The following is a 13,598-nucleotide window of genomic DNA, read 5'->3' as shown; positions in this document are numbered from 1 at the left end:
TTTTTCTTTTCTATTTCCTGTTTCTTGTATAAAATAAGCGAATCCAATTGAATTCGTGTGTCTATCACAAGTTTCACTTTATTGCCTACGCTGTCGCCGTTCCCGATCCCTGTGCTCCCTCAGAATCGGCACGATGCGGCGCAGCTTTTTCGTCAAATGGCGATTAATTATTAATTTATGTACCTCAAGTACTCCTTCCAGTGCAGCTGAACCACCACCTCTTGAAGGCGTAACACGGGGAAATGGCCAGTGGCTTGGCCGGCAAATGCAAGGATCAGGAGGGACAACGGTACAGTAACAGTACCCACCCAGGGGCTCTCGTAGTTTTCATAGTTGGACTCCGATACGTGGCCAGTGCCTATTATTAAGATCCTCAATAGGATGGCACATATATTATCCACTGACTTCCAAATCACATAGACAAACCCCAAAAGCAGGTACGACACTATCACTTCGTATATCCGCCTGATCACTGCCGGACTATTTTGAAGTAGCCGTGGAACGAGGTTATTGTCCCATATAAGATCCATCGCAGCAAGACCCACGATTAGCGAGGGTAGCTTCGGTGCCGGAGCATTGGGACTTCTGGAATCAAACGCCAGGTACTTGATCACGTGGAGTAATACAGCTAAGAAAACGCATTTTAAGTTGGTCATAATCACACTGAATTACTTTAAAAAAGTTTTGATTTTGAAATTTCAGAGTATTTGACTTAAAATGGAAACATTAGTGATATCTGTAAAAACTATGCTTTGGACACATTTCAAAAAGCTAACTAGAGAGAATGCTATAGTCGAGTTCCCCGACTATATACGGCAACGCTTACTTCTTTTACATACTTTTCAACCAATCTAGAATGGATATCCTTTTACTCGACGAGTAACGGGTTTAACAACATAGAAATTTCAGATTTCCCATCTAGAAATTTCAACCCATAACCCAATTTAGTTATTTCCCAGATAAGCAGTAGACCTCCCTCGGGTATAAATATATATTTCGATGCCCAAGCTCTCAAAGAAATCTGCCGCCAATCGGAGGCGTAACCAAGCCCCCTACACCCGATCCCGTACTGCGGTGCCCAGGAATTCGACGCTCCAATTGAAGGCATTAGGAAGACAATAGAGTGCTGCGGCTCTGGCGACGACATGAAGATGCTTTCTCAAGTGGCAAAAACAAGCAGCGACGGGCGAAGGAACGAAGGGCAGTAGTCACTGGAGTACAAGGAAACCGGGACAATCTGCCGCTGCTAGCTCACAATTTATTGTTCATTTATTCGCATTTGGAATACGCACAAACTTACTCACAATATTAAATGACTCCAGCGAGAAAAAGCCCCCCACTCGCTGCTCTCAACTGATTGCTATAAATTTCCAATAGATTTTTGCATGGCGCTGATTGCATTGGCTTGTCCTGGTTCTGGTTCTCGTGCTCGTCCTGTTCCAGGACCTCGTCCTTGTGCTCCTGACCAGTCAGTCGTAATTTCCCGAAACCGAATGGAAAATGAAATGGCCGCCCCCTCATTTCCCACTGCTTGCCATCGAACAATCATCATCCAAAACAATGTGTACTTAATTTCCTTTCAAAGCTGCCACCAATGCACAGCGAGAAAAATCGTGCATCATACATACGTATATACAAATTTTTCAAGGGCTTAGAGGCTTTCAAATTGAAAGTTGGCTGGGCTTAAATGGTAGTCCTTTGGCTAGTTCATTTAGTAACCAGAACAACATCGTTTTCTTCGAGTGTATCCTTTATTATTCCCGTTCATTTTGTTTCGTTCCATTTCATTTGAACCTCTTAATGCTTCAGCGGCAACTCGGCGCGTGTTGAATATGAATCATGCTCTGCAAGTGCTTTCCATATTGATTGGATCCACCCATTTGGCCTGCTCCAAGCATCACCTGTCCGTCATGGCGCTTATTTTCCCCCTTTTTGACCATTATTTGCCCTCCAATTGGAATGCAGCCGGGAGCAGCGGGTAGCAGCCGGGGAGGACCTGCAACAAATATTTTCCAATTTGAATTTCGCCCCATAATCCCCATTTCGTCTCGTCCTTTTCGCCCGCAGTTTCGGAGTCCTAGAGTCCCGGAGTCCCGGAGTCCTGGAGTACATTAATTTTCCGCCGAAGTGGCGGGAATATGGCGGAATTTTTGAGAGGCACGCTCGCTTAATTAATATTTGCATGCAGCTGAGCCAATGGGGCATGCAACAAGTGGAGCCCCACCGGGTGGGCAACCTTTGACCCCGACCCCTGGGGCAGTTTAGCCACCCCCGCTTGTAAATCCCTCTCCTTTGTTTTTCCTGCCAGCAAAAACGGCGGACTGCAAAAGTGTGTGAAGCATTTTGGATACCCATTTCAATTTAAGCTTCATTGAGTCCATTTAAATCATAACCCCAAACATTTTTGCCCCATATTACTGGGTATCTGGTAGTCGTATAGGATTTGCTTAATTTTCGCGTGTGCCTGGCATTCTAATTGCGTATTATGAATGGGCCAGATTTGCCATTTTCACACGGCACGCACATTTTCCATATCTCCGCATTCATTTAATTTGTTATTTCTCCACATTTCCGCTGCGTAGAGTGTAGAGTTCGAGAAGATTTGAGCTTGAAAAAAATGTATATATGCAGTGTGGCCATATCAGAGGTGAAGCCCCCTGGAAAAGTGGGCATGGCCAGGCGGGGTGTCTCTCTTTTTTTTGGTGTGTGCGCTTCGCTTGTGTTTATGCAAATATTTGTATTCCATTTGCATTTCAATAATTGAAATTTTTTTTTTTTCTGCCTTTGCGCTCTTGTTTTTCCCGCACCCCCGCCATTCCGCATTTATTATGCAATTTGCTGGGCGCAAAAAAAGAAAAAAAAAATAATCAAATGTAATTTGTGTGAACTTTATTAAACATTGCGCCGCGGCACATAATCCACCATTTGTTTGCCAAACTCTTGACACAGATGCCAGGCCATCGAGAGTGGCGGATGAATCCGATTTTCCAGCCGCAATTCAATTGCGTTTTCATAACTCAAGGGGAGAACTTTTCTTTGTACAAACGATTTCAGTAATCAATAGGTCAAGAAGAATTGTGGGCCGAATGAAATTGATTTTATTTATTGAAGTGGCTTAAAAGCATGCCATTAATAATGTAAATATTTATGGGCCCACTTATAAGGTTGCAAGCTAATTTTTTATAGGAATTTTTAGTGGCAATATGGTTAAATGCAAATTATACATTCCAGTTTATGAGGACTTAAATATTTGCTGGAAAATAAGATTAATAGCACTGGCATGCATTTAAATACAAATTGAGTGAGAACACACGGAGAGAACCTGATGATGTTTATGCTAATCCAAGCAGGAAATCCCGCTGACGGCCTCGTAATGTGATCCTTGCGATCCGGGAGGGATCCATCCGTCCATTTATCAATCCATCCATCATTATCAGGACACGCACCTCCAGCGGGTAGCTCCTGTCGGTTCGTCCTTGTCTCCGCGGACCTTGTAATTGACAGGCAGCGCAGCTTGATTAGTGACAGCCAAGGGCCGGAAAATGCGGGTGGAAAAGGGTGGGTGGTTGGGTGGTTGGAAAAGCCATGGAGTGCGGTTTCAGTTGCAGTGACCGTGTCGTCGCTGAAAGTTTTCGCGCTGTTTCGCTGCCATTTTTGGGCAACCGCATGCAAAATGCAACGCTTAATTAAGCCACCATTAAAATGCGACCCGAAATTCTCACAGCTGCAAGAATGTGTTGGTGTGCGAGGACACTGCGAAAAATCGGCACATCGAATTCATTTCATTTGATTATACTATACTATATTATTAAAAAAAGCTTTAAAATGTGCCGCTATTTTTTTTAATCTTCATATTATGAATCGCTTGATTTGTGCATGATGTTAGTGTGTTTTTTTTTCGAGTGTAGCTGCTTGCTGGATAGATAGTGACAATGTTGTTTGACGACGCATTGGCTGGGTTGATATGTGCGTCTATCCGAATGGCGATATATGTGTCCATTGCAGCGCGCATATTGGTGGTGGCCCGCAGGACACGCAAGCAGTGCACGGCAAGCAGTGCAGTGATTTCTGATACATTATTCATTTTTAGCCAGCTTATCAAGGCTGTTGCATCATCATTTGGCCAAAATGATTTCGAAGCGCGACATATAAGTGAAAATCCATCTTCCAGCCAGAGGGATCAACTGTCAAAATGTTATTGAAAAGTAGAATAGGTGTGGTGTGGTGACTGTACCCCGTGTCGCACCTTTTCCATGTGTATGTATGTGTAAGGCTCAAATCAAAAGTCGGCAAATGCCAGCGGGAACATTTTTTGGAGAACACTCGCTGTTATTTGAGGAGCTTTTAACGAGATTACATTTTGCTCAAAAGAAGAATGATGGGCGAGTGACGATGCATATTTTCAAGGTAAAAATAGAGACTCAAAGCAATTTTGAATCTGTGTTGGGCGAAAAGGTATAGGTTCGCATTGGCCAACTGGCAGGGGGCTGTTTATAATTCCCTTTAATGGGCGTTTCGCTCGAAAGGAAACACTTTGAACTGGTAATTCGGTACCAAAACACCGGGGACAAAGGCGTTAAGTGGAAATTTAAAAGCAAAACCAAACTTATGGCTTATGTTTTGAAGCCATAAGCCGTGCTGTATATTTTGTGGTAATAGCTGGAAAAACTATATATGTATTCTGTTTCTACAAACAAACATGTGCTCAGGTTAATAAGTTGCGTTTTTGGCATTTTATAATGATGCTTGAGTCTCCTTTATGGTTAAGCTTTGTGACACAAAGTTGTTTGAATTCTATGAAAATATATATATTTGTCAATATCAGTAGAAATATTTTCGATCTCCATGGGGAAATTCCGCTAAAGGAAAAATTGCAAAACACGATGCACATTTATGTTTAATTCTTTCCATTTCGCAGCCTTTTGCAGTCGTCCTTTGTTAGTCCTTTCAGCAGTTACCAGTTACCAAAATGGCCAACAACCGCCGCCGTCATTTCATAATGCCGCTGCTTCGTTTCAGCAAATAAATGAGTGGAAAATAGAGGAGTAATACACAGAGAAAAAGTTCAGTAATGAACGCAGCAATATCTTACAGCTGGTTAACTCTATATGCGCTCTTTTGGCCCTTGAATCCCTATTTTTTTAACCTTATTTCTGCTTTTTTGGATTTACGAACATTTTTTACACGTGTAGAAGCTGGCGAATTGGAAGCAGAAGGTGCTGTTCTGCGCGGCGGCTTGTGGTCGCCGCTTTTGAAATTCGGGAGCTGGGGCAACGCGGAGGTCCTTCGTCCTGGCCGCCATGGTGAGTTACACAATAAAAAGGCCAATTTCTGTGGCGGCGCTGCAGCTGGGCCGTTTTGTCTAAGCCAACATGAAAATTCGCTTGAGCTTTGCCATTAACAAACAGCCGGCGGGCAAAAGCCAAAGTCGAAGCCAAAATGCTTGGGACAACAACATCCTTCCACCGGCTTATCGCCTCCTTCCGCATCCCCTCCCCCTCTCTGCCACCACAGCCGATAATAAATACAATGTATAATTTTTGCTTTTCTTCGGTTCGCTCTACGTGTTTTGCCATTTCCAAATGGGGCATACTGCGTTCTATACGCAAACCCAATCAATTTAAACACAACTTTAAGCTACAGAATTATTTTACAAAGTATTTGTACATTGAGCTTGTTTAAAAGGCACAAAAATCTTGAATAAAGAATAAACATTTATTTAAATTAAAGCTCATTTAAAAGTCGTTGTTGAAAACTAGATACAGTTTGCTTGTTTTTTAGTCTGCTTTTGCTGGGCTTTTTTTCACTTTGCGCCAGGGGCATTCAATTAAGCGGCTCGTTGGGCCCGTGCCCCATTACCCCTGGCCCCCCCTCCTCCCCCTGCTGAAATCCCCTTCCCCCCTCCCCCCTGATAAGAAGCCCGGAGCGGTCAGCTATTAGTTTGGTACATTGTCGAGCGACTATAACAAACGCTGATGCCTGATGGCCGCGATTGCTGCCGTAGCTAATTAAATGCAGCGCCCAAAACTTTGTAATTGCCTGCACGCAGGATGGCGCCATCGGGTCTTTGGAGGGTTAAGCATCGTTGGATCCATATCCTGGTGGTCCATAAAGTGAAAATCCGTGTCATTGGCGCTATCACCTCGGTTAGCTGGACGCGAGATGGCCATATAATGGTCACTGTCCACTGGCCACTGGATTGTGGTCAGCCGCTGGCCGGCTGATTGGCGCTGATGGATGGATTGCATTTGGTGGCCAACTTATTGATTAAAGGCATGCAGAGCTCTTTGCCAACATCGAAATTGATTGCCTGCCATTTGAATTCTGCTCTATGCATGCAACTATAGTGGAAAGTCAGGTTAGTTTGGATTAATCATGAATTAATTGTTATGTACATATGATCTTAATATATATTTAGGTTGATTATTCTTCTGCAGCTTCATGTCGGCGGAAAATGCCTCTTTAGGTTTTCCGGTCTGCCGCTAATGTCCACTGTGACATGTGGATTTTAGTGTCGCTCAATGGCTTTTGTGGCCGACTTGGTTTATTATCCTCCCTGTGCCCATTTCTTTTTTGCTTTGCCTTTCTTGGCAGCCTCCTCCTTGGCATTTGTTAATATCGCTGGCTGAACACTGACAGAAATCGAAACGTGTTTGAAATGTATCTTGGAGTTACAACGCAATGGATTTTCAGCTAGCAGCGTTGTATTTCAGCTATCAAAGCTGAGTTGTTCGAAATTTCTCGCTGTGCACAAACACACACATCGAAAATACAGAACAACCAACACATGTGCGCTTTGCTGTGGGTTAGCTGCCCCGCCCCCTTACATCAACGAAGTAAATTGCTAGCCGGCATTTAATTTGATCTTTTGTTTGATTGTGTGCGTTTCGCTTTAATTGAATTTTATGATGATGCTGCAACACTCACACAGTCGCACAATGGCATGGAACGCAGGGCGGAATGGTTGAAATAAATTACAGCACTTAACTGTTAATACACGTATTGAAAACAAGGCGAACAACACGCACATTTTTGGTTAAATTGTTATAAGCCCAACAAATGATTTATTTAAATAATGACCTCTGCCACACATGCCACAACATCGGGTCCACCCTAATATCAACGAGCTTATACCGAATGGCATTCCCATTACAGCATCCATCGTTTAGGTCTCCAAATGGAGGGGAAACACTTTGCCAACCACTGAGTCTGAATTTGATATTCATATTCGATTATGCAGTGGTTTTAATTTCACTGCATAAAACGGAGGTGGTTTTGGCATTGTTTTTTTTTTGCGGTACCTCTGGTACCAAAGCGAACTGAACCAAACCGGCCACGGGCATCCACATCAACGTCAACTTTGCCGCAACCACAGCTGCATCAACAACAAAAGTGTCAACATCCAATAATACATCCGCAGATATGCAACAAAAATGAAAACACAACAAATGTAAAAAATATGGGGAGACCGTTGCTGACTCCTGACTCAATGACATCTCCGGACATTATGAAATTTTCAACGCGACTGCATTATTAATACAATAAATATTTAATGCGAACAAAGCGCGGAGGAGCAACCATAATAATGACAACCATTCGTGGCAGGACGAGAATGACAGCAGAACCGAAAAATCCAACCGAAAACGAGCAACCGCAATCATGAAGTGCATGGGGATATCGACTGACCAATTCTCTGATCCCAAAGCGATGCAATAGGTGCACGAAAATAATAGTGAATATAGCTCAAAATAAAAAATTCACCATGCTCGTTTAATTGCATTTCCAAATGCAACATTGCGTATGAGTAATGTGCATATGGGAACATTTAACAGCGGGTTTAACGGCCATAACAATGCAAGTATCGATCCAAATATTCAGTGTCACACCTCGGCGAGCTCGTATTTTAGTGCCTCATCGATTGGCATTTAAATCTGGGAATTCTATTTTTTGGCCATTTTTTGCAAATTTTAATGATGTTACCCCTTACCGAAAATGCGGAAATTGGCCCAAAAATTAGTTTTCCTATATCGGTCAAAAAGTGATAGGGATGATTAGCCTTCGTAATTAGCTGCTCAAAACAGTTATTCTTTCCACTTTATGATCAGTTTTAGTCAAGTTATGATTAAAATGCTAATCTAAAGTTGTTTAATTTTTGCCAAAATAATTGTTTCGATTTTCCGTCATAAAATAATCAGTTTTTTTGCCACAACTTTAAAAATAATTGTCTGAATACGGAATGTAATATCTCGTTGAGTTCGTATTTAAATTTTCAATCGAACTGTGTCCGAAAATGGGAATTCCATTTTTTGGACATTTTTTGCAAATTTTAATGATGTAACCCCTTACCGAAAATGCGAAAATTGGCCCAAAAATTAGTTTTCCTATATCGGTCAAAAAGTGATAGGGATGATTAGCCTTCGTAATTAGCTGCTCAAAACAGTTATTCTTTCCACTTTATGATCAGTTTTAGTCAAGTTATGATTAAAATGCTAATCTAAAGTTGTTTAATTTTTGCCAAAATAATTGTTTCGATTTTCCGTCATAAAATAATCAGTTTTTTTGCCACAACTTTAAAAATAATTGTCTGAATACGGAATGCAATATCTCGTTGGGTTCGTATTTAAATTTCCAATCGAACTGTGTCCGAAAATGGGAATTCCATTTTTTGGCCATTTTTTGCAAATTTTAATGATGTAACCCCTTACCGAAAATGCGAAAATTGGCCCAAAAATTAGTTTTCCTATATCGGTCAAAAAGTGATAGGGATGATTAGCCTTCGTAATTAGCTGCTCAAAACAGTTATTCTTTCCACTTTATGATCAGTTTTAGTCAAGTTATGATTAAAATGCTAATCTAAAGTTGTTTAATTTTTGCCAAAATAATTGTTTCGATTTTCCGTCATAAAATAATCAGTTTTTTTGCCACAACTTTAAAAATTATTGCCGGAAAACGGAATGCCATACCTCGTTGACCAAGTTATTACCAAATACAGAAGTAACTAGTATCTTATATATAGAAACTCGTAAGATAAGCCAAATGTGATTTCGATTGGCTAATAATTTTATATTTGTTTATATTGAATGGTGTATTCTGCATCTTTAAGCTGAATCCTTGCATTCCAGGGAATGGGTGCTTTCAACGATGTTGAAGGCCACTCTAGAAGTGCCAGAATGCCGTACGGGTAGCTCCCTTTTCCAAATTTTCCTACCAAAGGCCGGTCCCTCGGCCAATCGTTTGGTGCCCCGCACCGCCGGATCCATCAGTTCGGCACGCAGTCTCTTTATGAACTTGTCCAGCCGCGGAATGCACTTATCCATCGATGACTTGCAGATGGATTTCACCAGATGCTCCGGCTGCAGGCAGATGATGGCCATTCGTTTGCTGGTCGAGTTCTGCAGACTGATCACGAGATCCCTGCGACTCAGTTTGGCCATAAGCATATACTGACCGGCCAGACCATCCGTGTAGTTCAAAGTGTATCGGTCGGCATCCCGATTCCAGTGATCGGGCAGCAGCTCACACACAGTCCCACATCCTCCAGCCAACTGCCTTCCGCCGGATGCTGGATAATTGATGGCGCAACGCAGGCTGTACTCCTTGGTGATCAGAAAGTGGGTGACAGCTATCAACAGATCGGACTTTTTGCGAATACTCGGCTGGATCGAGTGGTGAAGCAACTGCCAGTCGTGGGCATCGATTTCCGTTTCGCTTTTCAACTTGGCTTGGCCTTTTCCAGCTACTCCAATTCCCAGAGATTGGAGCGACAGCTCGCTGAGAGTCGACAGTGAAGTGCAGACTGGCGATTCCATGGTGTTCAAATTGCGGACATCTTTGCGACGATCGAGTTTTGGGAAACAACAATTTTGAAAAATTCAGATAGAACCTTTTGTGAATTTAAAAGGACACTAGATTCTTCATTTCATTTTCATAACAATTTAGTACGCCAAACTAAAGGTTTAAAAGTAATAAAGAAGGTGTATTTATTTTATATTAAATGTTTAACATTTTATGAACATTAATATAAATGCGAATTTCACATTATTTCGTGCGATTCTCGGTGTCTGTGGTAAATGTTGTTAAAATGTTTTATTCGCACCGTCTGGCAAATTGCAATTGGCAGTTGATTTTTGCAGGACAGGAGTCTGTGTTCATGTCCATGTCCTTGCCAGTTAAGTTCCCTCTCCATTCATTTTTCAGTTAATATTTTATTTTTTTACCCTGTTTGCAGTTTCTTTTTGCCTTGTCACTTTTTTGTTTGTTTTTATTCAAATTTGCATGCTTAACATAATTCATTTCATTTCTGCTTTCCCGCTTTTCCACTTTCCGCCGCCCCTTTTGTTTGGGATGTCATCGCCGGGTCGTCTGAATTGATGCCGGATTCAATTGGATGCCAGCAGCTTGCCAAGGTCCTTTGTTATGGTACCTCCCTTCCCACTCCATATAAATATATGTATATATATATATACGGGTATATACGTACATCCCTATCAAAATATCTGTGTATATATGACAGTGTTCTTTGGCGGCAATTTGGGGGATTGCTCTCGGTTTGCTTGCGGCTGGCTCAAACGGCTTAAACGATTGCGGCCAAGTCAAGTCGGTAGCTGATATCGGGCGAAAGCGAGTAATAAATGCGCATCGCATCCACAACCGGAAATAGACGGCGTTGCTGCCGGGTCGACCGGAAATGGCAGGGGATCCTGATGGGGTTTCAAATTTAATGCGGTTCAACCTGCAAATGCGTTAAGCAAGTTATTTATTACTGGCGAACGGAACGTCTCAGTTCAGCTAGATTGTTTTTCGGAATTTACTTTAGCATTAAGGGATATTTGAAAAAATACTTATGCAGTTGTGTGTCAACTTTAAAAGCCACACAAATTATATTTTATCAGCTGGTTTTAAGAATAACTGTGTTTTCAATTCAATTTAATTCAGTTTTCCATTTAGAGGAGAGCTTGTTCCCATAAAAGATAGCTTTATATACTGTGTAAATTAAAATAGACATGTTTTTCTTTCAAAATAAATAGGACAGAAAATTGAAAGCCCCACGGGGTTTCAGTTTTAATTCAGTTTGACCTGCGTATGCGCACAGTAAGACATTTATTCTGGGAAAATAAACAAGTTAAATGCCTCGAATCTGTAAAGAAAAACAGTAAATATGCTATTTCACAAATTAAGAGAGACGTATTTAATATTCGCACGGGCAAACCAACTAAAAAGTTGCCAGCGAAAAATTCCAAAAGAATGAACTCGGGGCTTCAAAGCCGAGCGTAATTTAATTTATGGTCAGCATTTTCAATTATTCGATTATTTGATTAAAATGTTGACGGCTTACATAAAATTCAATATAAATTGATATGCACACAGCAGACAGAGATGTAGCAGTAAAATAAAAAAATTATAGTTCAGTTGCTCAAAATAAATATTTCAAAATGTTCGTTTTGATTTGTTACGAAAAGAAATTAAGAAATATTTCACATGTTGGGGTCAAAATTGATTGAGTAGCTCAGTTGCTTGTGAATTGTGAGTTTTATTTTATAGTTTTTTGCTTAACTAAATGTTAGAATGTTTTTTAAGGCTCATTCAATAAAAAGTTTGTACCTGTTATGTAGGAAAACTTTGTCAATTCTAAAAGAGCTAGTACAATTCAGTTGCCTTTATTATGCGATTCCATTAAAATTCTGCAAAACCAAAATGCAGAAAAATGATTCTGTGAGCATAATTGAATTTGCTATATTTTTAATGAACCGTTTGTGCTATTAAAACTGCGGCGACGGGCACGAAACTTATTTGGGAAATCAATAATGGCAACCAAAAATAGCAGCAGCGTGTAGACGGGGGGGCGAAACATAACAACATCACAAACTCGGCGATGGGAAGGGGAATTTTTGTGGCAGACAGGAAGAGGAAGGAGGTGGGCAAGGCGAGGGGCAGGGGCAGGGTCATGCCACTTCCATGATGCCAATGGTCGCCGCAGAGATTCTGCAGTTGCCTGGCTGACGCGGAAATGGCGTCGTTAAATTGGTTCCGCATCCGGTTGCCATTGCCCTCGCCAAAATAACCCACAGGGGCGGAGGGGCGGATGGGGCGGCAAAGGACAAGGACGACGACGGGGAGGATGCGGAGCAAGACGAGGACAGTTGAAGCTTACTGCTATTTGACTGCAGCTCGATGACGCGATGCAACCCCCGAGGCAGGCGTCAAGGAATCCACTTTGCACTTACATTTCCTCCACGACTGCCCCGCCATGCGAATGGAAATGCTGGCGGAGATGCGAGTTGCGTATGGAAATGGGTTTGGGATTGGTATTGCGACTGCGACTGGGATTGCCAGCAGGACTGCCAACCGAAGGATTAGGATAATTGTGTGCCCAAAGTGTTGCCTTTAGCTGTCGATTGAGAAGTGATTAACCAAAACGGTAAGCGATTCGTGGCTTATCGAGGCAAAACAGCAGCGTCCACAAAAGTATATACGACTATCTGGAGCTAATCTACATAATGTAAAATATATACTGATTGGATGGGCATTATTTATTGATATTGTTTTGTGAGATTGTCAACCTAGCCGCATAACTAAACCCGAATATGCGCGACAGAATCTTCAGTGCAGATTGATTGGGTTCGATGGCCGGGATCAAGTTCGCCTGCAGCTCGTGTGGCATCTGCATAATTAATGCCCCGTGCAGCGGCGGCTGTGCCCACACACCTGCGCCAGCCACCGCCTCACCTGCGGAAATTCAATTAACTTTGACTCGCTTGCCTGCGAGGGGGACGCACGGCCACGGAGGCGTCAATGAGCAACCGCAATTGATATACATTTGAAATTTTGCAGCCTCCACACACAGATCCTTTTATGGTCGGGCTGTGCCCTTTTTGGCTCAAATGAAAAATTTAATTTCCAGCCTAATGGCTGTCGTGTGTGTGCTTAAGTGTGTGTGTGTGTGTGCAGGAAGGTCCTGTCTGCGCCGGCTGCACTTAATTCGCTCCTCGAGTTGGCCATAAAAAGGCTTCCATCGACCGAAATGAAATAAAAGTGCGCTTGCAATGTGTGTGTAATAAATTTTCAAAGTATTCAGACGCTTAACCCGTTGCTCGCTGCACCAGAAAAAACTATGTGCCGTGTTTCTGAAGCCAATAAAAAGTTATGGAAACAGTACTGCATGGCTATAATATTTAATTTAATTAAATTTGAATTATTTAATTAAAAGTCCGCTTTTATAAAACACAAATAATCGGTTGCTTTGTCGCATAATTTGTTCAAAGCAAATTGCATCACATGTTTGAGCTGAAATTTTGTAGCTGGTAAATTCGCAAAGCGCCGTGTATTCTCGAATTTTAGAAAGTTTTGTGGCGTGTGGGCGGCGGCATGTCCTGCCACGCCCGCTGGTGCTCAGCTATTTTCAGTTCAGTTGCCACAGTTTTCCAGACTGCCCTTTGCATGCCGCACGCAAAAATTGTTAGCGCAAAGAATCCAAAACGAAAAAATCAGAAAGGAGAACGACGGAGCGTACACCCAAGGCTAAAAGGGACGCCTCGCTGGTCAGGAGGACGCCCAGTTGCGGCCTGGACGAAAAGCAGTGACCAGCGACCAGAACCAGG

At 42.2% G+C, this 13,598-nt stretch overlaps 2 protein-coding genes across 2 annotated transcripts; both read right to left on the bottom strand.

Moving 5' to 3' along the window:
* LOC116802156 lies at positions 1 to 776 on the bottom strand. Its single transcript, XM_032725511.1, has one exon. The coding sequence runs from the start codon at positions 654 to 656 to the stop codon at positions 171 to 173; it is 486 nt and encodes a 161-aa protein (XP_032581402.1). The 5' UTR covers positions 657 to 776; the 3' UTR covers positions 1 to 170.
* Positions 777 to 9,045: 8,269 nt separating this feature from the next.
* On the bottom strand, positions 9,046 to 9,899 carry LOC6612346 (proteasome inhibitor PI31 subunit). Its single transcript, XM_002036820.2, has one exon. It carries the CDS (start codon positions 9,807 to 9,809, stop codon positions 9,099 to 9,101), a length of 711 nt encoding a protein of 236 aa, XP_002036856.2. The 5' UTR covers positions 9,810 to 9,899; the 3' UTR covers positions 9,046 to 9,098.
* Between the last annotated feature and the right edge of the window lie 3,699 nt (positions 9,900 to 13,598).

This window comes from Drosophila sechellia, chromosome X (assembly GCF_004382195.2).
Source record: "Drosophila sechellia strain sech25 chromosome X, ASM438219v1, whole genome shotgun sequence".
NCBI lineage: Eukaryota > Metazoa > Arthropoda > Insecta > Diptera > Drosophilidae > Drosophila > Drosophila sechellia.
The sequence above is the reverse complement of the archived record's forward strand: the minus strand, read 5'-3'. Positions and strand labels throughout refer to the sequence as shown.

Coding starts and splice junctions, on each gene's coding strand:
- LOC116802156 (XM_032725511.1), bottom strand. CDS start 656: ATGACCAACTTAAAATGCGTTTTCTTAGCTGTATTACTCCACGTGATC.
- LOC6612346 (XM_002036820.2), bottom strand. CDS start 9,809: ATGGAATCGCCAGTCTGCACTTCACTGTCGACTCTCAGCGAGCTGTCG.